The sequence below is a fragment of the Taeniopygia guttata genome, chromosome 4, assembly GCF_048771995.1.
Source record: "Taeniopygia guttata chromosome 4, bTaeGut7.mat, whole genome shotgun sequence".
Taxonomy (NCBI): Eukaryota; Metazoa; Chordata; class Aves; order Passeriformes; family Estrildidae; genus Taeniopygia; species Taeniopygia guttata.
Window position 1 is genome coordinate 37,416,318 of NC_133028.1, and position 25,996 is coordinate 37,442,313.

General features: G+C 36.9%; 1 protein-coding gene across 18 annotated transcripts in view; it reads right to left on the reverse strand.

Annotated features, from left to right (window-relative positions):
- Positions 1–25,996, reverse strand: part of PALLD (palladin, cytoskeletal associated protein) — a 189,836-nt gene that overhangs the window by 36,406 nt on the left and 127,434 nt on the right. For 9 of the 18 annotated variants that reach the window (XM_012573473.5, XM_030271386.4, XM_030271385.4 and 6 more), the window contains one exon: positions 3,891–4,586. The exons of 5 other annotated variants lie outside the window; for them this stretch is intronic. In XM_012573473.5, coding sequence (XP_012428927.5) covers positions 3,891–4,586 — 696 coding nt within the window. The remainder of the gene's footprint in view (positions 1–3,890; positions 4,587–25,996) is intronic. 4 more of the 18 variants (XM_012573475.5, XM_072928414.1, XM_072928418.1 and 1 more) reach the window with 1 other exon arrangement.

A 25,996-nucleotide genomic window follows, 5' to 3' on the forward strand; every position in this document is an offset into this window, starting at 1 on the left:
AAGTCATGGAGAGGAGTCTTGTAATGACATCAGCCAGCTCTTTGAGGATTCTTGGATGAATCCCATCAGGCCCCATAGACTTACAGGGATCCAGCTGGAGCAGTGATTCCCTCACAAGTTCAGAGTTGACTGAGTTTACAATTCTCAGAATCCTCATCCTTCAACTCAGGGCACTGGGACTCCCATAGTCCATGACTGGTGCTGAAGACCGAAGAGAGCATTAATCACCTCCGCCTTGTCTATGTCCCTGTTCGTATGGTGAACACCCTCATAATTTAACAAGTCACTGTTATTTCTGGACTGCCTTCTGTAACTAGCATATTTTTAAAAGTTCTTTTTATTGTGCTACACAGTACTGGCTGGCTTCAGCTCTAATTGAGCTTTTACCTCACAATTTTCTCCCCATGGAGGCAAGCATCATCTCTGTAGTCCTCCCATGTCACATTGCTTCTGCTAGTCAAACATTTACTTTTTTTTGCCTTACCGCTAGAAGAAAATCCCTGCCTAGCCAACTCCTATGGCCATAGGAGGTGGTGCTTAAAAAGTCACCGGAATTGATGGACCCTAGCACCATCAAAAATATTTTCCCAGGGGACCTTACTCATTAGTTCCCTAAGCAGTCTGAAGTTTCAAAATCAATTGCTTTGTAGTTGCTGTGGTCAAGACAACCACCAATTTCCACTTCGGTCATGAGATTCTCTCTGCTAATGAGCAGCAGATCAAGGAGGGCATCTTACTGAGCTGGGTCTCTTAGTGTCCGCACCATGTAGTGATCATCCAGCTGTTTAGGAACCTTCTGGACCTGCTTGTATTAGCTGTATGGTATTCCCAGTTAACATTTGCCAAGTTGAAGTCCCCTGTAAGGACAAGAGTGCTTAACTTAGAGTTGTTCCTTAGTTCCTTAAAGAACAACTTATCAGCATCACCATTCTGGATAGGAGGACTGTAGTAGACTCCCATGATGACATCTGCATTACTTGTTTGTCCCTTAATCCTTACCCAGAGGCTTTTGACCATGACATTGCCAACTGTAAGCACCATTCACTCCAGACCCTCCATTACACACAGTGCCAACCTCCCTGCCTCTCTTGCTCTGCCTATCCCCCTTGAAGAGCCTGTAATCATCCTTCATGGCACACCAGTCCCAGGACTCATTGCAGCAGTCATTGCACCAGTTTATGCCAATGATGTTGTATCTCTGGGACTGGGCCAAAGCTTTGAGCTCCTCTTGCTTTGTCCTGCATCTCCTTGGTTTGATTTCTCTTCTAAGTAGAACCAATATGATACATGCGTGGGAAATTAAATGGCCAAAGAAAGGTGATGAAGGGAAGTTTTGACTCCAAGAGGAGTAACAAAGACTATTGGTTTATATACAGCCATACAGAACTTTACAGGTGCTGCCTTTGACTGCCTTCACCTGCAATATTTATTACTTTACCTTTGTTCTGCTCCTACTACAACACAAAACTGAAAAAAATGATGCCTACCAAGTTCTGCTTTTGAAGAGCAGATCTGTAGTTATGCCAAGATTTAGCAATAACACAGTCTTTAAAGATAAATTGCTTGACTAATATTTCAGCTGCTGAGCAAAACTCTGAATGCTGCAATGTGTTCCTTGCATCCAGTCTGTAAATGATCATACTGTCAGGAAACAGTATCATTTTCAACCAATAGATCTTGGAGATCATAGCAAAATGGTGAGACTACAGGCCAAAGTTATGGAATAGTGTGTGGGGCTCAGAAACTATGTCTTGGAAAGATAAAGATGCTGAAGAGGACTTGTGAGGATGAGGCAAAAGACAAAGGAAAAGAAGCAAAATGTGGAAGGGGTCGAAAAAAAAAGAACTGAGGATTTAGCACAAAGCTATAGAAGAGACTTAAAGCTGAGGGGCAAATGGAGGCCAGGGAAGAACTGCTCAGGAGTGGTACTAGAATTATGGGAAACAGTGATTTACTCAGCAAGACACACCACACATTAACCTACACAGTAACATGAAAAAGGAGAAGCCAGGGGAAAATTGGCATCAAAGATACATAACAATAGATTATGGCTTTTCTGCATCACACAGTACATATTTTACCATGTTTTAATGTTATAATTCAGATGACAAATGCTCACTGTGTGTATATATATACACACACACATATATATACACACATAAATTATATACACATACATTCAGTATAGTTAACACAATCCAGCTCCCATCTGGACTTTATTTCCTGAGGGAATGCAGAAAAACAGCCAACTACCTCATCCTCAGCTCAGACCCCAAGGTTGCTGCCTTGTTGGGGTGGGGGAGAGAGGAATATGGGTAGACACAGCATCATGTGCATACCCAGATTGGCTGCTGCACTTGGGAAAGTGAGGGGCATAGGGAAGGGGAAAGAATCGTTGCCAAGATGTTTCTCTGTCCAAAGATCAAAGAAAAAGAGGAACAACACCGCTAATGCTTCATGTGAGATCATGTATTCATAAGCACAGAGTAACAGGGAAAGAGGGACACAGCAGAGGCTCAAGCTGCTGCTATTATCCTCACAGCACACAGAGGTGAGCTTAAAAATGAATCCAGTTCTTGTCAGAGCTGTGTAGCTGGATTAGAGCCTTTTCTTGGAAAATCAAGGGTAATAGCATTTTGGTGGGCTGTGCTTACTGGTCAAGCTGTCAATAAATTATTATATAAATATTTATATAATTATTATATTATATAAATAATTATATAAATAAATAAATAAATAAATAATGCAATTTTCAGTGCTCAGTATCAATAGTGAAACTCAGCCAGTGCAAAGGACACAGTCAGACAGAAAATCACAACTATTATGACTGCAAGGGCAAATTGCACTATTTATTAATTTTTCTCCTAAAAACATTTCATGGCCAGACTCCATAATGAGCTGTATGAAACAAATCAAGATAAAGAAATGCTTTTTAAAGCATGTACATGACTTATTACTTTGATGTCTGTCCTCTTTCTCTTCCTTTTCATATCTTGGACTGAAATAACAGAATTTCCCACTGCAACAGTATGTAGCTGAGCAAGTCACCTAGATACTGTAGATATGTTTAGACAAACTTCTGGACAAAGTTATAAATAAGCCTTGAATACAGCTATTCTCATTTTTGTTCTTCAGCATGTCTCTTTGTTCTCTAAGGACGGAATGAGAGTCTAGTGCCAGTGGAAAGAAAAACTGATCTATGATGGGAGCTTACATGCTCCAAAATACTATTTTGGCTTTTAGAGAAGACAAAAGGGGAAAATAAGTGTGCAGAGTTGTTAGGGATAGGGATTCTGTTTGCTTTTATGCACTTCTATTTTAAATCCCTTCCTAAACACTTTCCCAAATTTCCTCAGAACAAAATCTCTAGCCAAAGCCAATGAACAATTATGGCCACTTTGTTATCAGATGTATACTTTAATACCTTTTATTTTCAGTATCACAAACCTGTAGGGACTTCTGAAAGATATTCTCTTTACCTGATATTTCTCTACCTGCAGATGTAATAGGAACACAAACTGCAAATACCACTGAACATGTGACTTTAAAAGAACTGGGCCATGAGAAGGGTTTTCTTGGATCTCCTTCCACTGCCCTGGGCCTGCAGAGCCTTTTGCTCCTGCTTTCACATTTTCTTAAACTCCAGTTTAAAGCTTAGGCTTCTCATCTTTTTTGTTCCTACTGTAGGGCTCTTTCAGACCCTCACTTTTGTGAGGGTTAAAAAACTATCTCACATCTCTAGCACAGAAGCATTTGCAATTTGTTCACACATCTCTCCCTCTCAGATAACTGCTAACAGCAAAGGACCCTAGAAAAGTATAAAGGAAGCAAGGGCAATAATCTTCATTGCAATCTTCATCACACCAAGGAGCTCATCAGCTGGTACTTACGGAGGCGTCACTCCTTTAGGGAGGCCTAACGCGTTGACAGAAATGGGTGGTGGCTGGGATGGCAGCATGGAGCTGAGAAAAGCTGCTGGCGACTGGCTGGAATTAGGAAATCTTGGAGTTGGAGACAGGCTGTGGGAAGGTGAAGAAAGTGAAGGAAGAGGAGGGGGTGGAGGAGGTGGAAGTGGAAAGGAATCACACACTGGATATGTTGCTGTTGGACTAAAGACGGGTGGAGGTGGGGGTGGAGGGGATGGAGAAGAAGGAGACCAGGCATATTCCCCTTCTGGAGCAAACTGCTGAGAGAAGGGAGGAACTGGCACTCTTCCAAACTGTTTCTGAGAAGCAGTTGGAGACATAGGAGAAGGAAGGCTAGATGTAGATGACCCAGAAGATGGAGTCACATAACCTGAAGCAGGGCTGATGTTCTGGGCAGCAATGAACTGCTTAGGCCGAGCATAGTTGAAGGAGCTGGAAGACTGCATGGTTGGGGAAGTATGAGAGTTAAGAATACTCATTGGCACAGGAGAGGTGGCAGACTGGCTGGACTCAAGCTCCTGGAAGGAGGGGGGAGGAGGAAAGGAAGGAGAAGAGGGAGGGTGCTGATGATGATCGGGTTGCTGTTGGTGACGATACCACTGTCCACTTTCTTGTTCCAGACGAATTTGGTTCTGCAGTTGCTGTATTTTTTGGGGATCCCTGTGGGAAGGAAAAATAGACAAAAAGATGATCAGACATACAATTCTGGCTGGGGAGAAGGTAAAAGCTCCACTGATCTGTGCTCCAGGAAAATTGAAAGAAAGGGAAAGTTTAAAGCATTTACATATGTTGAATAGCCCCATTTCTTCAGAGTTAACACACTGCTACAAAAGTACATTTTTGTCCTCAAGATGAAGGAAAAAGGGTATGCATAATGGAATTTAATAGAACCATTAATTCTTCAAAAAGGTAAATTATATGGCAATTTGAAGCACTTAGGATATTTTAAAGAAACAATCCAGATAATGGAATTAAAGGTACTGGAATTCTTAACAAGGTTTCTTTTTGTTTCTTGTGATTTTGTTTTTCAATGGCCCTGTTTCAATAATAAGGTTGAAATATTTAACCAGTAACAACTTCAGCCACAGCTGAATTTCTGCTGTAGCCTCTGTGCGCCAATCAGACACACCTAATTACAGCCATACATGACTTACTTGGAGACAAGAGACCAACTTCTGTGTTAGAACCATCCATGTATGTAGATGAGCAAAGACTTCTGAGAAACATCTGTAACCCAGGGAAGCTGTGAACTAAGCTTCCCCAGGTCTTTAGCCCCACTTTTTCTCCCCAGTTTTATTTTCAACTGTAGGTCCTGAGACAAATCTTAGTAGATACTTAATATTGTTCTGAGCCATTGCAGTACTATCAACTCAAATGGAAGTAAGAATTTAATTTAGAAATGCAGAAATTCACTGGAAGATTAGAGACTAAAAAAGTTAATATGCAGGAACACTCAGAGCTCTTAATTAAGGGAGAAAAAAGAAAGAAAAAGTAAACTGTTCAGCAGTGAAGCAAATCAGAACTATTTTTTTTTTTTTCTCAGTACAGCAGTTTGAAAGACATTAAGCTCAAAATTAACTGTGTGGTCTATCATGTGACAATACATCAGACTGACTTGCTTAAAAATTGTTGTTTTTCAGCTGGAAAACATAACTTTATCTCAATACTCCAGATACCCACAAAGTTTCAGCATATGCACATATACCTTTTCTGTATATTTAATATATAAATACTTTATTGTATACAAGTATGTAATTGTTTATGTATAATTTAGGTCATCTAAGCAGACATTTTAGAAGCAGCCTGCCTAATGCATGGCATATGAATGCGTGATTCTGGCACAACAATATACTTTTGTTGATAGCAACAAAATTAGAAATGGCAATAACATCATATTTTCCACTTGAAGATTAATTTTGATATTCCAACCATCTACATTTCCCAGAAAATGTTTTCTGACAATAATTCTGCTTATATCTGGCCAAAGGAGATTGCTTAGATGAGAAAAAGGGGAGCAAGCTGTTTTAGGGCAGAAAACTGAAAAGTCAGTTACTTATACTTAACAGTTGCCTTTCTTTGGTGGTGTTGTAAACATGGTTCAATTCTAGCAATGTCTCACTAACAATACAAATTTCAGCACTTCAACAAAGATTAATTTTTTCTTTTTAACTTAGCAACAAGAACATCTGAGTGTTACAGTTCACTTTGTAAATTTTATAATTAATTTTTTAATGTTGACAATAGAGACTAAATCCCTATCAGTTCAGCTTTTCATTTCACAGGACACAGGTTGAAACTTATTCTTCCATTTTTTTGTGAAATTACTTAACAGTTACTTTTATTTAAATCTGTTTAAACAACACAATTTTAGTTTCCATCAGCAACTTTCTTAGTTGATGACAGAAACAGTTCAGGTCACTTCTGACTGGACAGAGAAAACCCTGCAAGATTACTGCTTTCACCTCATTCTGCATCTTTGGCTTGAATATTTGCACACCTATTGTCCAATGCCTCTAAAATTATTAACAAATAATAGTTATTTTATTTTTCATCATAATCGCCCTCAATTTTTTTTATTACAGACAGACTAAGGTAAAAAACAAAAATGGGGAAAATTTAGCATTGTAAATGAGGTGTTGAATATAGAAGAAACTTAGCTGTCTCCAACACTACTATGTTTATCCAACATGTGCTGAAAGCAAGTAGGAGTGTCATGTCTTGAGACCTTTTTATTTGCATTTGCCAAATCACATGGCGCTGTGCCCGGCCAGCAGCATCCCACAAATGCCCATCTATGGCCCTGTCAATGCAAATGCAGCGCTGCAGCACTGCTGCTGCACTGCTGCTGACCCTGCCAGGCAAGAGCAGAGACCACACTCAGGGTATGTCTACAAAAGGGTGATAGGCAAAAATGAAGTTGCTCAACTCTCACACGAAGCTTGACTTGAGGCCACAGGAATATGCATGCCTGTAAATCAGGGTTTATTAGCTCAGGACCGTACTGATTCTGCTTGAACAGCTTTTGGTCAGCCCAGAATCTGCCTAAACCAAGTGTTTATTTGCTTGAAGAATAGCACGCAAACACAACCATTATCACATCAATCCACGGGGCAAAAAACCACAAAGACCATCTTAGAGTAAATTTTCATGCCAGCTGTAAAAGTGCACAATCCTTGTCTGCAAGGGAATGTTCTCTACCTCAGAGCTATTCTATTAACATCAGACATTGCTATATTATTTTCTTGAGGATAGGTATCCTAGAGATGTGTCATTTTGAAGAAGAAAAGGAGAGAAAAGAATAACAATTCACCAGTGTTTCTTTGGAATGACATCATTAGTGGTGGAAGTTCTACATAGGTAGATCCCTGAAAGATAACACTGCTGTGACAAAGACAGGGAGAGCCTAGCTGCCAAAATGATGAACATTAATTTCTCATTAGCAGCGAAACAAAGAAGGTAATTAAAAGAGTTTAGTTTTTGGATGAGATTACAAGAAAAACTAATTTAATTGTAATTACATCCTCTTTCCAATTAGTTGAAATACGCTTTGCAATTTTAAAGGGCACACACATGCATTCAGGGAATGCATCAAGCTTGTCTAAACAATAGAGCAATAAACTTATTTTCTCATGTGGAATTTTTTGTTTTGCCAAATAATTAATTATAACAATATAAGAGTGAGCATTAAAAATAATTTTTCAGTAAATTCAATCAGTAAATAGTAAAGGTAAGTAATTAAAAAAATCATAGCTAGGGTAATATAAATCTTGAGAAATTTCATCAACTCACTGAAAAGTACTACACAAATGTGTTCAAAAGTTGTGCTTTAGAATTCGTGGTGTTTTTCCAATACCAGATATTCTTAACCAAGATATTAAAACACATTTTCAGGTGATCTAATAGGTATGATAAAACAGTTCCAAAATGCAAGCAGTAAGGCAGTAAAACGTTAATGAAAGCAGACATTAGTTACAACAGAGGCGAGGTTCTGAGCCACGCTGTTGTAAGAGCAGCTTCGTGCACAGGTTTGGTACTGGGCACTCGGAACGAGCTCAGTAAGGTGTTGACTTTCAGAGCTAAGGAATTGCAAGAAACATTTGAAAACCGATGTTAAAAGCAAAGACTTGAGACATGAGATGTTAGGTTTCTTAGTGGACAGCAATGGTTGCAAATACACACACCATAGTTTAATAGCTACTTGAGAAATAATCATATTGTGAGGTGTGCACTTGGTTTAAATTACAATAGACTGGTTTATATTTTACCCCATTTTCAGAATTACTTTTCTTCCTGATAACCTCTGTATCACATTGCTCTGAAAACAGAGCAGTCTGTGACTGAGAATTAAACTGGTAACAACCCCCAGCAGGAACTGTAACTCCAAGTGCCTGAACACAGTGGAGCAGAGGAGGGGACACAGGTAGTGGTTGCACATCTCTCAACAAGACCTGGCTACTGGATTGCAGAGACCTTTACAACAGATGGCATTTCCAGGAATGCAGTAAATCCTTCATACTTAACTTCCCTCCTAGGCTTATTCACATATTCCCAGTATTAGGATATGTACTGGCTTTACTTTTATCTTACATTACAAAGCTTATTTAGAGAAACAGTGTCCCTCTTCTGGGAAGTATCTTACTGTTTGCAGTTTAATCATCAACTTTGTGTACCTTTAAACACAAAAGTGCATATGGAAGCCCTTCTATCGAAACTACCTCTCTTGGAAGGGGAAGTTCCCAAACAGTAGAGAAATGCTGTTCAAGCCTTGAAGCCTTTGTACATGAAATGAACCCTACTGAGTTTTGCCTACCACGAAGTATGCAAGGGCATTGAAATTTAGTCAGTGTTTTACAGCACAGTATACAAAGTAAATGGAAATAAATGACCACAGGTAAAGAACCAAGATTAAGTGATGTTTTCTATAACTTTTTAAAATTCCAAATTTTGTCCCTTCTGATCTTAATAAAGTAAATGGAAAGCAGACAAAGAAAGGTAATTTTTGTTTGAAATAAAGAGTCCTATTTATCTCAGGTATGGAAGAATAACAAGCTCCTTTCTGTCTCAAGTAATTCCTGAGCAAAAGCAGACCAGCCCCTTCACAATCCTATCAGTGACCTGCTCTTTGAGAAACAGATGGTGCAGTTCTACAGAAATATACAAAACATACCACTGAAATCAAGGTACAGGAATATTTAAAATGAAAAATAATCAGAATTAAGCACCATTTTAAAAGGTTGAGCTATTTTTCTAAGTTTCAAAAACAATGCCAGAAAATGTCTGTATATTTGGGGTAACAACCACTAACCTCGATGAACTCTACTTTCCAAAGAAGCTCTAGCTGCTAACTCAATACTATTGCTTCAGAATTTTGCCAGAGCTCTACCAAAAGGGAGACAGTTACTATCACACAGCATCAAATGGCAGGGGCTCTTCTCACTGAGTTCCATGCACCTCTCTATGTATAGATGTATTTTGTACATGTGTACATTTAGATATATTTATCTCTAAACTTCTGTATTTATACAATAAAAGCCAGGATGAATTTTTTTCCATAATTTGTTAATTTATTAAAATTGTAAAGTATTACATATATTTATATCTTTCTAGCTCCCAGGCAGCCAAACTGGATACCTATTTCTGCATCTGCTGCTCCCAGCAGCTGGCAAAACAGATCTGCCAGGCAGCTCTTAAAGAGATTTAATTTGTATTCTACAAGTACAACATGAATATTTTACCTGCTGAAAGTTAGTAATTTTCTTAACTAGTTCTGATACTTACTATTTAGGAGCTAAAATATATATACCAACTTATTCAAAATGTGATAGTAATCACTGATATCTGGAATTCTACTCTTGACAAAATTCCTAATGCAATTTAAAATTTTCCACCAAACTTATCAATTACTGAGTTGTTAAAAACTAAAAAACCCCAAAACCTAATTTAATCTGCCAGTGAATTAATTAACAGATGTACTGAAAAGAAATATTCAGAATACAAAAGTAACTCAGACTGATTTACTGAAGAAATGTTTGCTTATTTTTAGAAATGTTAAAGATGTACATATATGTCAAGGCAAGAATGTGAAGTAAAGGGAGAATAGTGCCCCTTTTAACAAAAACTGCTGTGTATTCAACTCACAGATAGCCTCCAGGCTGTATCAATATAAATACATTTAGACAAACTTTAGATTTTCTGAGGCTGAACAGTCCTTATATTGTGGGGGAAAAAAAAGGGGACTGTTTTAAATTCTGCAAGGATTCATATTTATGTAAGACTAGAATTATCAGTTAAAATAAAAAGGGGGAGGGAGGCAGGTGATGGAGGGGACAGGATGGGGGAATAACAACAACACGCAGAAATCAGCACGAATTTGGGCTCTAGCATGAAAATAGTCAGAGGTATAATTTGTCCTCATGAACAGATTACAAAGAGGATGCAGGTTGTCATTACAATTTAAATGTCATGTTGGGTAAGTATACTGGAGAAGTATAACTAGGAACCATCTCCAGCAGTTGCAACCCTTTAACATTTTTATTACCTTCCCTTCAAAGCTTAACAATATGAAAATGCAGATTCATGCAAACATTTTCCATATTTCAGGTTGATATACAGGAGCATTTATAATTAGTTTCAATGTAACTAAACACACTCCTAGAAAAAGAAATACTGTGCAAGAACTAATACAGGGACTGTGTTATGAGCACTCTGTGAAGCTGGGCTTAACATTTCATCTAAGAAACTTCATACACATAGTTGAGAACTGTAAACCATCTGCACTGTTTGTGAACTCTCTTGTAAGGAAGTCCTGCTGTAATTTGGCTGTTAAAAACCTTTCTATCTATCCTAAAAAGTGGCTGTTGTAGCTGTGCCCATTTTCCACTCTGGTTTGATTATCTGTCAAACACATCAAGGTAATTTCTGTGCTAAGGAAACCAACACTGGAGATGGTGCCAGTATTCAGCAAACATAAGCCATTCTTTCAGAGACAGGAACCATTTTTTACCCCTCAAAACCACTACGGGGACATTTTTCAAAACATGCACCAGTGAGATAACACATTTAGCTTGGGTACAGAAAGAGAGGAAATGGTGCTCTTGTGCACATTCATTGTTCCCAAAAGTCATAAAGATACAATACAGCTTTGCAAAAATACTAAACTTCATATCTCTGGTAGGGTTAGATCATAAGAATTGGTCTGATAGTCAAAAATCTGTCTGGCTTGGTAATTGTGTCGCACAACTAGTGCACAGGCTATCCAGTGATGGATATAACAGTTAAAATATTACACAGGCACCAGGTTTTACTGACAAAGGAAGCTAAAAGTGTAATGTTATTAAGAGGTAAATTGTACCGAGACACTAATTACAATACAGGTTCCAATCTGCAGCTGAATCGGCCCAATCATTATTTGGAATGCAGGAATGAACTGGCCTCAAAATAGAAAAATACGTCTTCTGACTTTGTTTATGCTATACTATGTAGAAGGTTATGTTCTGTGCTGATTGGTATATATTCCAAGAAAATAAGGGGTGGAAAAAAATCAAAATATGAAAAAGTGTGCTAGCCTAAAACCAAAAGTGAACAGAAGAAAAAGACATAGTACTATACATATTTTCACTGGAACAACACATGCACGGTTGTCTTTTTAAATTTACATATTTATTTTAAAAGTAAAATATTTTATTAATAAGATGCTGTATAAATCATTACATTTTATCTACTACTGAACACCAGAGTTAGGAGTTTTGCTTATTTTTATGCCCACTCAATAACTGTTACAGTGGGCTTAAAACTGGACTTTGAGGTCTCCAGTATTAACATTCCAGTATCTGTCAAGTGTGTTCTTTGGGTTACATATAAAGATGTAAAGTGTTTTGCACTATTGAAAGAGATACTTTCATGAGGAAGAATGGATAATGTATTAAAAAGGGAAAAAATTAGTAGCTACTGGATGTCCTGATGTTAAAGGGAGCACACAGTTGCTCTCAATGTGCTTTTAGGAAAATTTTAAATTTCAACTCTCTATTAAAAATACTCACAAAACTAAGGTAGCTTTAGAACCTAAGTTCTAGGCCCTTTTATCAGCTATTCTGTATTCACAAACAGGTCTGACATTTGAGCAGGTAGCTGCCTCATGTAAAGCTGGGATACTACCAGCTGACACATCAGTAGTTTATGTAACTGAAACTCAGTGGAGGCACCCTATTCTTAAAGGACCATAGGAAAAGGAACAACTGAAAAGGAAATAAATATATAAGAACTGGTATTTACATGAAATAATTATATACTTCTGCAATGGTTCCATTATAACAATATGATAGACTTACTTTGGGTGTCAGCCCCATCTTAATGCCATAACAGTTTAGTGCTATACCATTCTTCCTGAAGTCCTTCTGTGCACACAACCTAACCCCCTCAACAACATACACGAACTTTTATGGAAGGAAAAGAAGCACCAAGAAGTAAGATCAACTGCTAAAGACAGTATTAATCTTCCAGCCTGGTTGTCAGGCGCATTGGAAACTGACAATAACGTTGCAGCATTGCCCAGAACATTTGTGACATTTACTCAACCAATACAATCCTAACACAATTATAACTTAGGCTTGATACTGCAGAAGATGATATATCCCCAGAAATAAAATAATTTACAGGCACCGTAACACCTTATCTAGCCAGACATGTACTTCACAAATGTGAGTTTGGAGGTCAAACTTTTTTGTTTGTTTGTTTTCAAAAGGTGTCTTCCCTGACGTATAAAGAGACAAGAAAAACTATGATACCCAAAATGTTGCTAAAAAACCCTCAGATATAAAGAGCTGCTACTTTTTGCATTGTAAACTTAATTTCCGCATTGCTTGGCTAAAACAAAGCAAAAAAATTAAAATCTTTCAGCAGAATTACTAAGAGATACAAAATCCACCTACACTACATAGATGTCATTGCAGTCAAAACCTGCTTTTAAGTAGTCAGAATATATTGTATGCCTGAACATTTGAACAAACCTGACCAGTACTAATTACATTCCCTGTCATCATAAAGAGAAACAATGCATATGGGAGTTGTACAAATTTGGACACTGACATACAAACTGAATTAGCTTCTTACAATATCAACACATAATTCTAAATAGAATTTTGCTTATAAATTGATGTAATGGTGAGATTTTTTTTTTAAACTGCAAGCTCAGTGTACAGTATATTGTTCTGGAAAGCTTAAATGGAATACCTTATGCATAAATGGCAGAGCAAATAATTTCTTTTGTACTTCAGAGTAAATATACATTCCATAAAGATGATTCACTTCAGGTACTATTTGCTTTTTACTACAGCAAACAACCTTGAGTATGGGAGACATATAGTAAGGACTTCTTCTCTGAATTAAGCAGCACCTTAAGTGATGTATAATCATGTAAAGAAGGAATCATACAGGCAAACATGCAATGAGAAACACTTGTTATACTGTGCCAATGAGTATGAATGGTAGGTTCCCTCCCTAAAACTGTTTTGAATCTTGCTTGGCTCCCAGTGAAAGCAGTCAGCTGTCTTATACAGAGAAAACAAAAGAAAGAATTATATTTCATGTTTTACCAAATGTAATTGTGACCAGCATGGTGACTAGCCAAAGACAAGGAACCTGACACTTCTCCTAAGGGAACAGTAAGGACACATCTGCATTTGGGTTTTCGCTTGGGCCTGAAATGTGCTTTTAAAACAAATTTCCAACCATTACCTACTTCCTTGTTCTCTGATTTGCCTCCACAAGAAGCTTCGTGAGAACGTGAACTACTTTCCCATCAGTTGAAATGAACTAACCATCTTGAGCCACTAATGATCTTCAGTCCATGGAACAGACTAGAGCTAGTCCAAAAGGAAAAACCAAAATCCCAAGCTCAATGACCCTGAAGTGTGCAGATACAATGCCCTCAGCATGTTTTTTTTCACTCTATGGAGCCACCCTTGTAGCTGTACACTATTTGCTAATAGCCAAGCCATACAATCTAAGAGGTTTTTTCAAACTAAGTGTGTATACTACAAGAAGTTCTGGTTTTATATATTGTGTGTCAATTTCTGGTAAGTCAAACACATTTCTTTCTAAATGAATACACTGAAAATTAATGTCTTTTATTTATAGAGTTTTCTTTATAGGATTTCTTTACACTTTCAAAGCGTACAACATACTGATGTGTAATATATATAAAAAATAGGGTACCTTGCATATTATTTAACATTTACATATTCAGAGATAATGCATTGACCTATTCTAGTCAGCAATTTTACTATTTCTATGTTGGAGTACAGATATTCCTATTCGATTGCCCACAGCTGATCTCCAGAAATCAATTCCACTCCTCCAATCTGCCCTGCAGTAAAAATAAACTTATTTTTTTGCTTTCAGTATGATCACAGAGTAGTTTGTAAAAAGCTAGTTACAAAATGTATTTCTCAGGATTTAAAACCATTTTGTCTGACAATTATGAAGATTTTCTCTTTACAGACTCATTATTTTGATGACTCATGCACCTTCTTAGTCTGGAGCTGGACACTCTCAGAGAAAGAATATTAGAAACAGCACTTGTCTGATTTAAGGGTTCCAAGTTATATTTTTCCATATTTATAACGATAATATTTATGTTAAAATGAACATTCCAGAATGGATGGCAAGAAGAGTGGTTTACCTACTCCTATAGTAATTTGGTTTATCTTGACCAAGAGCAGTTTGTTTTGTCCGTATTGTCCCTGTTGTAAAAAGTTTTTACATTGAATTGTATGTGCACTTTATTCTTGCCCATATTTCTTGGCCACAGCAGGAAGGTTGGAACTAGATATTCTTTAAGGTCCCCTCCTACCCAAAATATTACACAACTCATATATAAATTGTTTCCTTCACATAAATAGACTACTAAAATTACATTTGGAAACTCTTGGTAAATCACTGTCAGTAAACTGAAATTAGAAAAAAGTAATCCATGCTTTGTTTCTATCACTCTAAGTGCTAGCAAGATGTAAAAGTTGCAATAGTTATCTTTCACAACGAAGCCAACATTAACTCTGTGTGTAAACCTTCTCTACAAGTATCATAACAGCTTGGACTCCAAGTATCATTCATCTCAAAAACAGCTGATATAAAGAAAGAGAAAAATCAGACTGTGCTTTGATAAACAGCCAATAGTTTCATATGAAATATGTAATTTAGGACTTCCAGGTTACTTCAAAGACAAAAGGATATTGACAATAACAACATTGGAAGCACTGAAGTTAGCATCAGTGGGGATCATACTGTTCTTCCTTTTCTCACAATGAGTTTCCACATTATCCTATTCCTCTCAGCAATACTCAGATCATGGTATAATGCTGGTCTGCCTTCTCATCTGGCTCCCTGCCTCTTCCCTTGGGCTACCAGAACATCTTCACCACCTCCTGTGAGCTTCAGAAGACCTTCCTAGGGTGTATGATACCAAAATCCATGACTTTACCTTCTGTCTCACTACATATGCTAGCATCTCTGGAAAACCATGCTTCCTTCTCCGGAAAACCATGATTAATTACTGGGAAAACTATGGTTCACTCTCTGGGAAACACTCTTCTACAATAACCTCATCTACTACAGCTTTTTACTGTGAACTCAAGGAAAGTTATTTGAGGTGTTCGAATCTGCATGACCCTTGTGTCTCTCTGGGCAAGTTTACTTAAGCTACTCTGTAGCCACAAATAAAATTTACACAGTACATTGAACCTGTTTCTCATTTGAAGGATCTTTCTAGTCCTATTCTGTTTCAGGTAGGAATGTCAAGCATAGTACTGAATAAAATTGTACACAATAACAAAAGCATTTGGATGATTTGAGGTCAGCTAACTGATTAGACAATTCATACAAAATATGCAGAAAAATAAGTAAAAAGCCAAAAAGCTAGAAAAACCAAAAAAAATTTTAAAAATTTAGTAGTTTTTGTCATAAAGGTACAAAATAAAGCAAGGACAATAAAGTTCTCCAACTAGTTGTCCTAGATATATATCAGGGAAAGTGAGCACCCAGAATTGCAGAGACTTTGCTGCTTAGTATTTCTGTTTGGAGGAAAACAAGTACATTCCCCTACAGCCATCCTCTTTCTCATGCCAAGACTGTAATGAGTCCATGCACTCAGACTTACCACACTAATTACATTCTCACGCCCTAAAGCCAGCATTGTTTGAAGCTGTCCATTTTTTGGTCATTTCATAAACCTTCAGAGACTGCAGTTTTCCAAATGAATTTCAAGACTTCAATATACAAGTTACTTAAATAATCAGTAATCCACCAAGCTTTAGTTTAAAAAATGGGGAAACAAACTTTGCTAAGCAAGAATTGATAGCACATAATGCTTCCTGTACACCGTCCAGGCAATACTTCACAGATTAGTTATGTCTGATCTACACTAGGGAGAACATTTGCCTGCAAGAGCCTAATACTAGAAATGGCATCTCACAATTCAAGTTTTTTGTTTGGTTTAAATTAGTCTAATGTTTAAAATATTATATTTGAAATTAAGAGGAATCAGTAAGGCAAAAGTCCCAGTTTCATATAATTCATAATTGAAGGAAATGTTTTTCGACCCTTGGTTGACTCAAAATTTTTCTCATGATTTTTAGCAGCATGATCTACTTCCCCAATGAATCACTCAGAATGAATGAGAAGAGATCTGCTTACTTGAAAATAGCAACAGAATCTCACAATCGCCTTCAAAGCTTCTGCACATTACAGAGCTTTATATTTCTGAAACAAGCTCCAGATGTGTAAAACAGTAACATCCGATTTGTGATATGACTAAAAGATCATTTGCCTTTTTTACTGTCCTTCAGTTTGATGTCATGTCACTCTAATTCTTCTAGTCAAAAGGAGATAGGCAAATGTTCTCATCACTCCTCTTTGGCATCTCACATAACTAGTAGTACAGCCTCCTGGAGAGTCAGGGAAACCTCCAGGGTGCAGTTCAGAGTGTGTAAATTTGATGCTAAATGTCAGAATGTATGAAGACTCCCTCAAAGAGCGTCTTTAGAAGGTATCCAAATAAACCACAGGCTTCAAAATAAAGACAGACGAGTCAGATTGGAGCAGAAAACACATAAAATGTTCAACGCACCCTCAGTAATGCAGATAAAAATAACACTACCCAAAATTCTTTCCCCCACCCACAACTTAGTAGCTCATGAGACAACTGAAGATCTCATAATACATCACATGGTTTCACTGTCACACTAGACTTAGCATTTAATTTATTAAAGTACCTTTTTTTTCATATACATTATGAGTTAGTTAACTAGGTATGACAGCTCTTATTTATCAGTTAACAAATGTCCTTAGTACCCTTGATGGAGAATATTCCTTTAGGTGGAATTAGGATCAGGGAGGATCCATAGTTCCAACACTACCACACCCAGCTAGTGTCACCATGTAGGAGTAGAATTAATAGAAAAGGTCAAATTGTTTAACAGCATTATGAAGTAACATTGTTAAGAGTCAGGAAGAAATCTTGTGATTATTTATCAACACCATCAGCTGTAGAACAAAGAGCTGAACAAAAGCCAGGAGGAAAAAAATCCACTAGTTTAAAAGGAGACTCATTTACTCATTTAAAAAGCAGTCCTAAAGAAAGTCAGAGAAGGTGATGAACAAAGATACACCAAACTGATTTTAAACATTGCCAAAAAAGCACAATATCATACTATATTCTGCATGAAGAGAAATGTGAATATTTCAGACCAGAAGATCAGACTGGAACAGCAGCGGCAAGCTTGGTTTTAATCACACTAATCTTGCCAATTGGTTAAAAGTGAGACATCTGCAGTGCTTAGACTAAAAAGGCTCAGATCAATGTAATTAACTTCCTTGTACTTTATGTTTCCTAAACAATCAGCAAAGTAGTTCAATTAAAATGTTAAACAATGTTTTTCAGCACAGCAATACATATCTTGGAAGTACAAATGTAAAAAAATACCCTAGTTGTTTCATGCACCAGGAGCAAACCTAGCATTTACTTTTCCAAAGTTCAACCTCTTTTATTTCTGTAAGATGCCCCCAAATCTTTTTATAATTCTTTCAATTGCATATAAACATAATCTCCTGGTATTAGTATATTAGCTTGGCTAAATATAGAAAGGAGCACTCACTTGTGTTTTATGGAGCATTTTCTTTGGTATGCAGCTAATATAAATAAAATGAGCAGAGAGAAGTTGGCAGGGTTCCACTGACATTACATCACTTTTCCTTAATAGGAAACCTCTCTGCAACTTAACATCTTGCTTTAAACACTCAGAAGTGTCCACAAAGTCTTCAGTGAGGATCATCATATAAGGCCAGGAGTTAGCTGCAAAGGGCTAGAACATGGAGCTGGATCTCCAGTACAACATTGAAAAGAAATTCTCTAGTGAAAACCACCTTTTAAATGTCACCAACCACAGAGCAAGGGAGTTGCATAATGTCTAAGAAAAGACATGTGTAAAATGTACATAATTTTAAAAAGAAAAAAAAAAGGAAAAAGAAAATAAAAAGAACAAGAAAAGTATAGAAAGAAAAGAGAAAAGGATAAAGTTCTAATTCCTATGATGCTACTTCTGTAGACTCAGAAATTCCTCTAGAAACCAACAAATTAAAAACAGAAGCCTAATCCAACAGATATAAATAGGACAGAGACACAAATATCTATCACAGTTTCATCTGCTGCTTGCTCTGTGTTCCTCAAAAAGAAAGTCTTCTATTTTGAAGAAATTAATTACTGTAAAATATTATATGATATGTATTTACTAAGAGACAGATGTTGCCACCCACAAAGGTTGAGCTCTTCACCAAAACAATAGGACTTTTTGACTGTACACAATGAAAAATTATATGTGCAGCAAAACCCAGTGGATCTACAAGATTCTTCTGAGAAAAAGACAAGTCCTTGCACTCGATTTTTCTCATCTAGCACTGAGATTTTATTGTGTCATACATTGAGGGATGAAAAGCAATCCACATAGTACAAGTAGAGGAAAAGAGCCCAGAGAAATTTATGTTGATGTTGTAATTAATGTAAACATAAATTCTGGTTATTGTATTTCTAATGTGCATATTACTGAGCAAAAATCCCTTCAAAAATTCCCCTTCAAGTCTACATGCTGTATTTGCTGGCATGGAATTTTATTGAGAACATAATTTATTGAGGCACTGTCACACAGACACACACATGAACACAAAAATGTATTTATCACAGTACAAAAAGTCATGGTAGGTCATTCTGTCCTCTGCTTTTTCCAAAAAAGTTTGAGAGAATTTCACTGAGTGGCTCCTACTGCTTTTAGTTGCAGCTGTGCAGCAAAAACAATCTTAAAAAATTTACAGTAATTGTTGCCATGTTTACATCAGTGTCTCTCAGCAAAAAAAAATTCTAATCTAGTAAAAGTATGCAAAAAATAAATGTAAGCTGAGCTACACTGAATATCACTGTGATTGCTTTCACTTAGGAACCACCTGGTCTTACAAAGCCATGAATTCTCTATCCCCCCTACTAAGACATCCCTTAATACTTCTTATGTCCAAACCTGTTCTTTCACTGCTGTTTGTGATGGCACATCTCAGAACCCTAGCAGAAAGGGCAAGTGAATTAAAAGCTGAAAGTCAACATAGGATTGGGTAAATTGATGGGTTTTTTGTGGCTTGGTTTTGAGTGATGGGTTGTTTTGCTTATTTATTTGCCTTTTTAAAGTCTTGAGTCTGTTCATTCCTTCCGACTAAAGAGCAGCCACCCAAAGGGTTCTGCTGGTGCAGCAGCAAAGTGGCGCTTGCCCAGGAACAAGCACCTGAAAGCTGGACCTCTCATAGCTCACACTGCCAAGGCAGGGCTTGCAAAGCCTATCTTTAGTTGGTAATTGTGAAGGATAAGAATGAACTTCTACATCCATTCTTCTGTGGATGACTTTGCTGTTTACTTTCTCAATGGCAATGACCAAATAAGATAACAAAGTTTTATTTCACATATATATTTTTAATTCAACTACCCCAAAATAAATGAAGTCTTTAATAGAGGTAAAACCAAAGTTTCATTTACAACAAGAGAAAAGCAATTTCAAATGGGTTAGTGTGTCCAATGAATAACTGGAGAAAATTTCACCTCCACCATCTAAAGATTTCAATAAAATATTACACTCTTACCAAGAACCCAGTACAGGCCTAAAAATGAAGACATGTAGCTTAAGACTTGATGCACAAATGACAAAGGTATAAATAACAATATTCAGTTGACCAGTTTCACCTTCATGTATTTTTGTTGATCCATGAATTGGCTATTTATGCCATAACTAGGTTTTCTTTTTTCTAAAACAATATTGGAATTATTAGCATCATCCAGTGTTCATTTACCTATCATTTTAGCAGTGATTTCAACACCTGATTTTGAGAAAACATCAGGAAAAGCAGATGAATGAAGTTAAACTCAAAACAAAATAGAAAGTAATATAGCACTTATATTTGTCTAACATTAATTTAATCTTATTACAAGGAAACTTCACCAAAACCAGCTGATTGGACAACAGAGCCCCTCCTAAGTAAGTTGTTAAAACTCTTAGGTTTCAACTGTCATACTGTGTTGCTGTATCATTTTAGAATCAGAGAAAATATCTGCTAGAATTAGCTGTAATGGAAAAAGAAAATCAACTGCAAGTCTCTCACTCATCCATCCCACAGCTATTATTATGCAAGTTATCCTACTGTAGATGGCAACCACAAGCAGAAGTGATAAGCTAGCTGGGCATGTACATGTTGAATCCATTGTCTTTTTGTTTTATCACAGAAAAATCAACGTACAACTACTTTCCAAACTTGTGTAAATTAATTCAGGAATTCACACTAGCAGTCCATGTGTTCAAGCACACAGACATACCTTCGAAACCAACAGGAGCTACAGTAATTAGTAGCTCTGAAGATCAGGCAACCTGAGTAAGAATTCAACATCATTCAAGTGAATTTGAAAATTTTTGTTTAAAATTCATCCAAGTATTGAAATACATTAAAAATATATTAGTTTTTGCTCTCAGAGTAATTTTTTTTTAAGAAGAATGAAGTATCTCAATAATTTCTGTTACTTAAATAGCATAGAAATTCTTGTAGATGCAAAGTTTTCATACTCGGGTCCCAGGTTAAGTCCTTTCAGTAGCAACAAAAATGGAAAGCACCTGATCAGCATTTGAGCATTTGGTAGTGTGACTGAAATGAATCAGTCTCCATGCTCTTTCCAGAAAACTTGTTACAATGTCTGAAAATGCTACCTTTTGCTTCAACCTTTATTAGCATATTTAAGCAATGAAAATGCAGAAATCTTTCTTTTGTGCCTGGAAGATGTCCCTATATACAAAGAAGTATGAGAATTTTGGTTGTGGATACTAACTCCCTGCCTTTGGTGTCACTCTGGAGTTTTTTCCAAGATTTAATTAAATACTCAGACCACAGAGAAGGCTCACCATGGCATACAACTCCAGGTCGTCTAAATAACAGTGATGAATGACATCATGTGGTTCATAAATTGGAGTAAGTGGTATGGCAGAATTTCTGACAGGCTCAGGAGAACTTTTTTTGTTAAATGACCAAGGTAGCAATAATATATAACTCTTACAAGCTGTAAACTGGAACAGGCTGCCCAGGGAAGTGGTGGAGTCACCATCCCTGGAAGTGTTCAAAAAATATGTGGATATGGCACCTGGGGACATGTTTAATGGTAAATGTGTTGTTGGTGCTGGGTTAATGGTTGGATTTGATGATCTTAAAGATCTTTTCTATGCAATCTTGAGACAGCTCACACAATGAAGTTTCAGAAGAAACAGCAGTTGAATAACAGTTTATAATGCCTAGAAATGTACAAACCAAGGCATCTCCTTCAATACCACCTAAGTATCACTTAGTTGACTTTGTCTTAGCAACCAGTTGTATTAATTCTATGCAGTACTTTTTACCTACAGTTTAGAAATGTTGCTTTTCCCTCTGTTTTGGGCTAGGAAACATGAAACTAGAACTGAAGGAAGCAGTTGGGCTGGTGAAATTATATCAGATAAATACTCCTACCACAAGTGCTCCAAATTACTTAGGCATACATACTTACTGTAGAACAGAAAGAGAAAAGTTTAGAGTTAAGGAAACACAACTAAGTAAACTTGACATAACTTTGAGTTATTCCCAGCCATTGCCTGACTTAGCCTGGATATGATGTACAACAGTATTATTTCTGATGGCTCACCTGTCTTTCAGTATTTAGGCCAGTATGTAAATTCACCAACAGCAATAAATGTAATCCTTATTTAACTGAGGAACAAAAAATCCAAACATGCCATATAAATCCTAAGAGTTAGCACCTTAATGAGAATTTGAGTAGAAAGACAGTTAGTCAAAAACACTGGACAATGTGTACTATCATAATAGTGCACTGAAATGGTTTCATTAAACCAAAAGCACAAGTTTAGTTTAAACATGTTCCTGTCCACACAACACGCCAATCTGCACATCAACCTGCAATACTCATATGATTGGAGTCTGTGCAATGCAAGACCCGATTACAGATAACAAAATTATTAAGCACATTCAGCAATTTACAGGACAAACCATTAATTTAGACCTGAATGGATACATCCAAGACCATCCAAGGAAAACTCTGAAACATTAAACTGCTTCTCAATAAGGAAAACACATTTTTCATGTCTCCCAGTATCCAAAAATCTATTTCACTACCTCTTTTCTGTCCTCAATGAAGCACGTTGCAGTTACTTAGCTTAAATTATTCTACAGACCTCACCATTGGTCAGTGATTTTAGCAAGCCCTAAAGTTTTCAAAATGAAGGGCAATTAATTGAGAAACTAATAATATTAGTACCTTCCTTTATAAATTTCTCAACAAAGACATTTTCAAATATATGTAAAGCGGCAAACAATCTATAACACAACTTTTGAGGAATCTGAGGTAATTAAACAGAGGAAGCATTTGAGAACAATTTCAAAAACCAACCACAGAGAGTAACATCGGTAACTCAGGAAGCTTGACAGCAAATTTCCATGATTCTACCTCTACCAAAAAGACCATCAGTGATGACAGAGAGATTTCCGTAACTCAGAAGCACAGTATTATTTAATTATGAATTAGTGAAAATTTTAATCTCTCAGATGAGCAGCTTCTGTCTTGTATCACTCTTTATATGGGCCCTGGCCTTTCCATTAATTAGAAAGGTACTATTCACATGTTTTACAAGTCTTCCCCAACCATCCCAGTTTCACTCTGATTAGTCAATCCTCCATTACTCTGTACAATCAACTTTGTTCTGCCAGTACTGGAAATTCTGACAGACATAATAAATCTTTTTGGAGAAAAGAGAGGTTACTAAGCAAAAATATTGGGCATCACAGAGCTCTGCATGTTAATACAAATTTACTCAACTCCCCCAGCTTTCATCTACTGCCGATCAGCTTCCGGCTTAAAAGCATTCCAATTCTATTCTGTTCTGCTCTTTATCAATGAGCATGTTCCTTCAAATATTAGCATTGCAAACAGTTCCTCTGATTCAGTACTCTTACAAGAATTCACTCAGTAAACAGGGCCTGTCTCTTGCATTTGTAGACAGTAATGCTTAAAGCACAAACATCTATCTTCTTAATCCAAAAAAGGACATAATGCAAGTGCTGTGTTTTAGTTACAAACTGACAATTAGACTCAGTGGTCAACTGAGCTTTCTTGTAATTTATTGTAATTAACTGTCCCTAGGTCACTTCTCTTTTCTAATTACCATCTACCACAAAAAAAGTCCAAAGTTTGTGCTCAACAGGAATGTTAGCTTTACAAAGTTTCAAAACAGTTTCAAAGACTGTTAAAAGTGAGGATGCAATAGCCCTGTCTGGCAACTTGTAGAAGGAGCAAACTCCAGCCAGAAGATGATGAAACCAAAGGTATTTTATTGCCTTTTGCCTAAAGAACATGTTACATCTAACATTAAAGATTTCTATACTTTTTCTGAACCAAACATTTCACCACACAGAGCCATGCCCACAGATAATAATCAGATCTGTTAAAGAAGTGCATGAATGGCTTACTTCATCTCAAGACCTGGATACCAAAAGAACCTGAAACTAATTTGTAACATTTGTGCTTACATGTTAATACCCTCATTTATAGCTGCAGCCTGTAACAAACAGAATATCCACAACTTCTATCTGTGTTTCTGAGGTCTAAATTTCTTCATACTTCTGTGATTCTGCAGAATCCCTGGGACTGTTTGTTGAAGAAAACTTCAGTGAGATACCACACACCAGCTGGATATGCTGAAACTTAGACAATTACAAACCTCTGCTCCTTTAAGATATCAGCTCCTGCTCCAAAAAGCACTGCTTCCTTCCATAAAGATTCCTCAGAGTTGAAACCAAGTCCTTGATTTTGGGCTAACTGCGATACACGTGGTCAGTGCTGAGCTTCACCATGCGGGAATGGTTCCACCACAGCAGCCCGCACAGCGCATGGTGCGCCTTTGAGATCAGCTCTACAATGGTGCAGTAGGCTCCAGCTAGGGCTGCAGAGAAGGCTCATGTGCTGCTCGCAGCTGGTTGCTGATGGCAGCCATATAACTGGTAGGAGAGCAAGGGAAACCTGGCAGAGATTGTGATTCTGGGCCTCTACCTCCTTTTTTTGGGTATTTAATGTGATTCTGACAATGTCATTATTTGTATTAATTGTCTCTGTATATCTATCCATCAACATCACCATTAACTTTTGAAAGGATGGCAGACATGGGAACCTAGAGTTTTAGAATCAGTGTATAATTTTTATTTCTGGAATCACAGAAACACTTAAAGTTGCTGTGGTTTATGGGTCTGAGAAAACTATAGAGGTAACCTCATAGTCAATAGCTGAAAGTTCATCCATTGTTTTAGAAAACATTGACGTATCATTTTGATTCTAAGAGACACTCCTTTTTTCTCTCCATCTATGTGGAAAATGTGCATGCAACAGTCATCTAATTCAGCTGCATATCCACAAAAGCAGCATCTACGCATAAGTGTTTCTGAAATACAACTGATAGGATTTTTTTTTCTCTTTCTTAAAACCAAAACCAAACAAACAAAGAGCAAAAAAAAGAGGCTTAGGTATTTTAATACAAAGCAGAAAACAGAAGCAATTATTTTCCAGAAATTCCATATGAACCACTTAAGAAAATGTTAAACCGTTAATAACTGCAAAATCTCTAGCAGAAACTCCAAAAGTCACTGAAGATAAAGGAATGGAAACCACATGTAACATCCTAGAGACCCATAAGACAACACAATGTACTTTAAGTACAGTGTGAACTTCCACAGTCTCACCTTATGGATTTCATATGCCTACAGACACTGACAGAAGAGGTGTCTCTTTTTTACATCACATACGGATCTCCAGATTTTGAAAAAGATGGAAAAACTATGAAGTTTTATAGGAAATCCAGAGCACTTTCTCCTAAAGTACAGCCAAGCAGTATGGCAATCTATTTACTGCCTGAAAAAAATTACCTACAAATGTTATATGTGAAAAAATAAGCATTATTCAGCAAGGACATTGATCTCATGCACATGAGAAATGCCATGGATATATGAAAATCATCAGGTAGTGTTGGAAACAGAAAAAGAGTAGAATTTGGCCATGTCAGATGAGGAAGATATATATTGTGAAGCAGAAAACAATCTGCAGTTTATAAAGAAGAATACAGTCTGGAAGCTTGTCAGCTGAGAAATACAGATGAACACTTCTGAAAGTGTTCATAAACACTTTCAAAAAGACTTTCAAAAAACACATCAAAAAGATCTCTGAAAGTCTTTTCATTAAAACACCTGAAAGACATTTCTTGATATGCACAAACACCTCTGAAGGTGTAGATGTCAGTATTCTCTTTAAATATTCTTTATGTAATTCTGGTTTTAGGCACCTCAGATTTGCACAGAAATAAACAGCATCATCTTGCAACACGCTCACCATCAGTAATGTAATGCCAAGTAACTCATGCTTTTATTAAATCCCCTAGAAATTTTAACAGGAAACACAAATCACACACAAACAC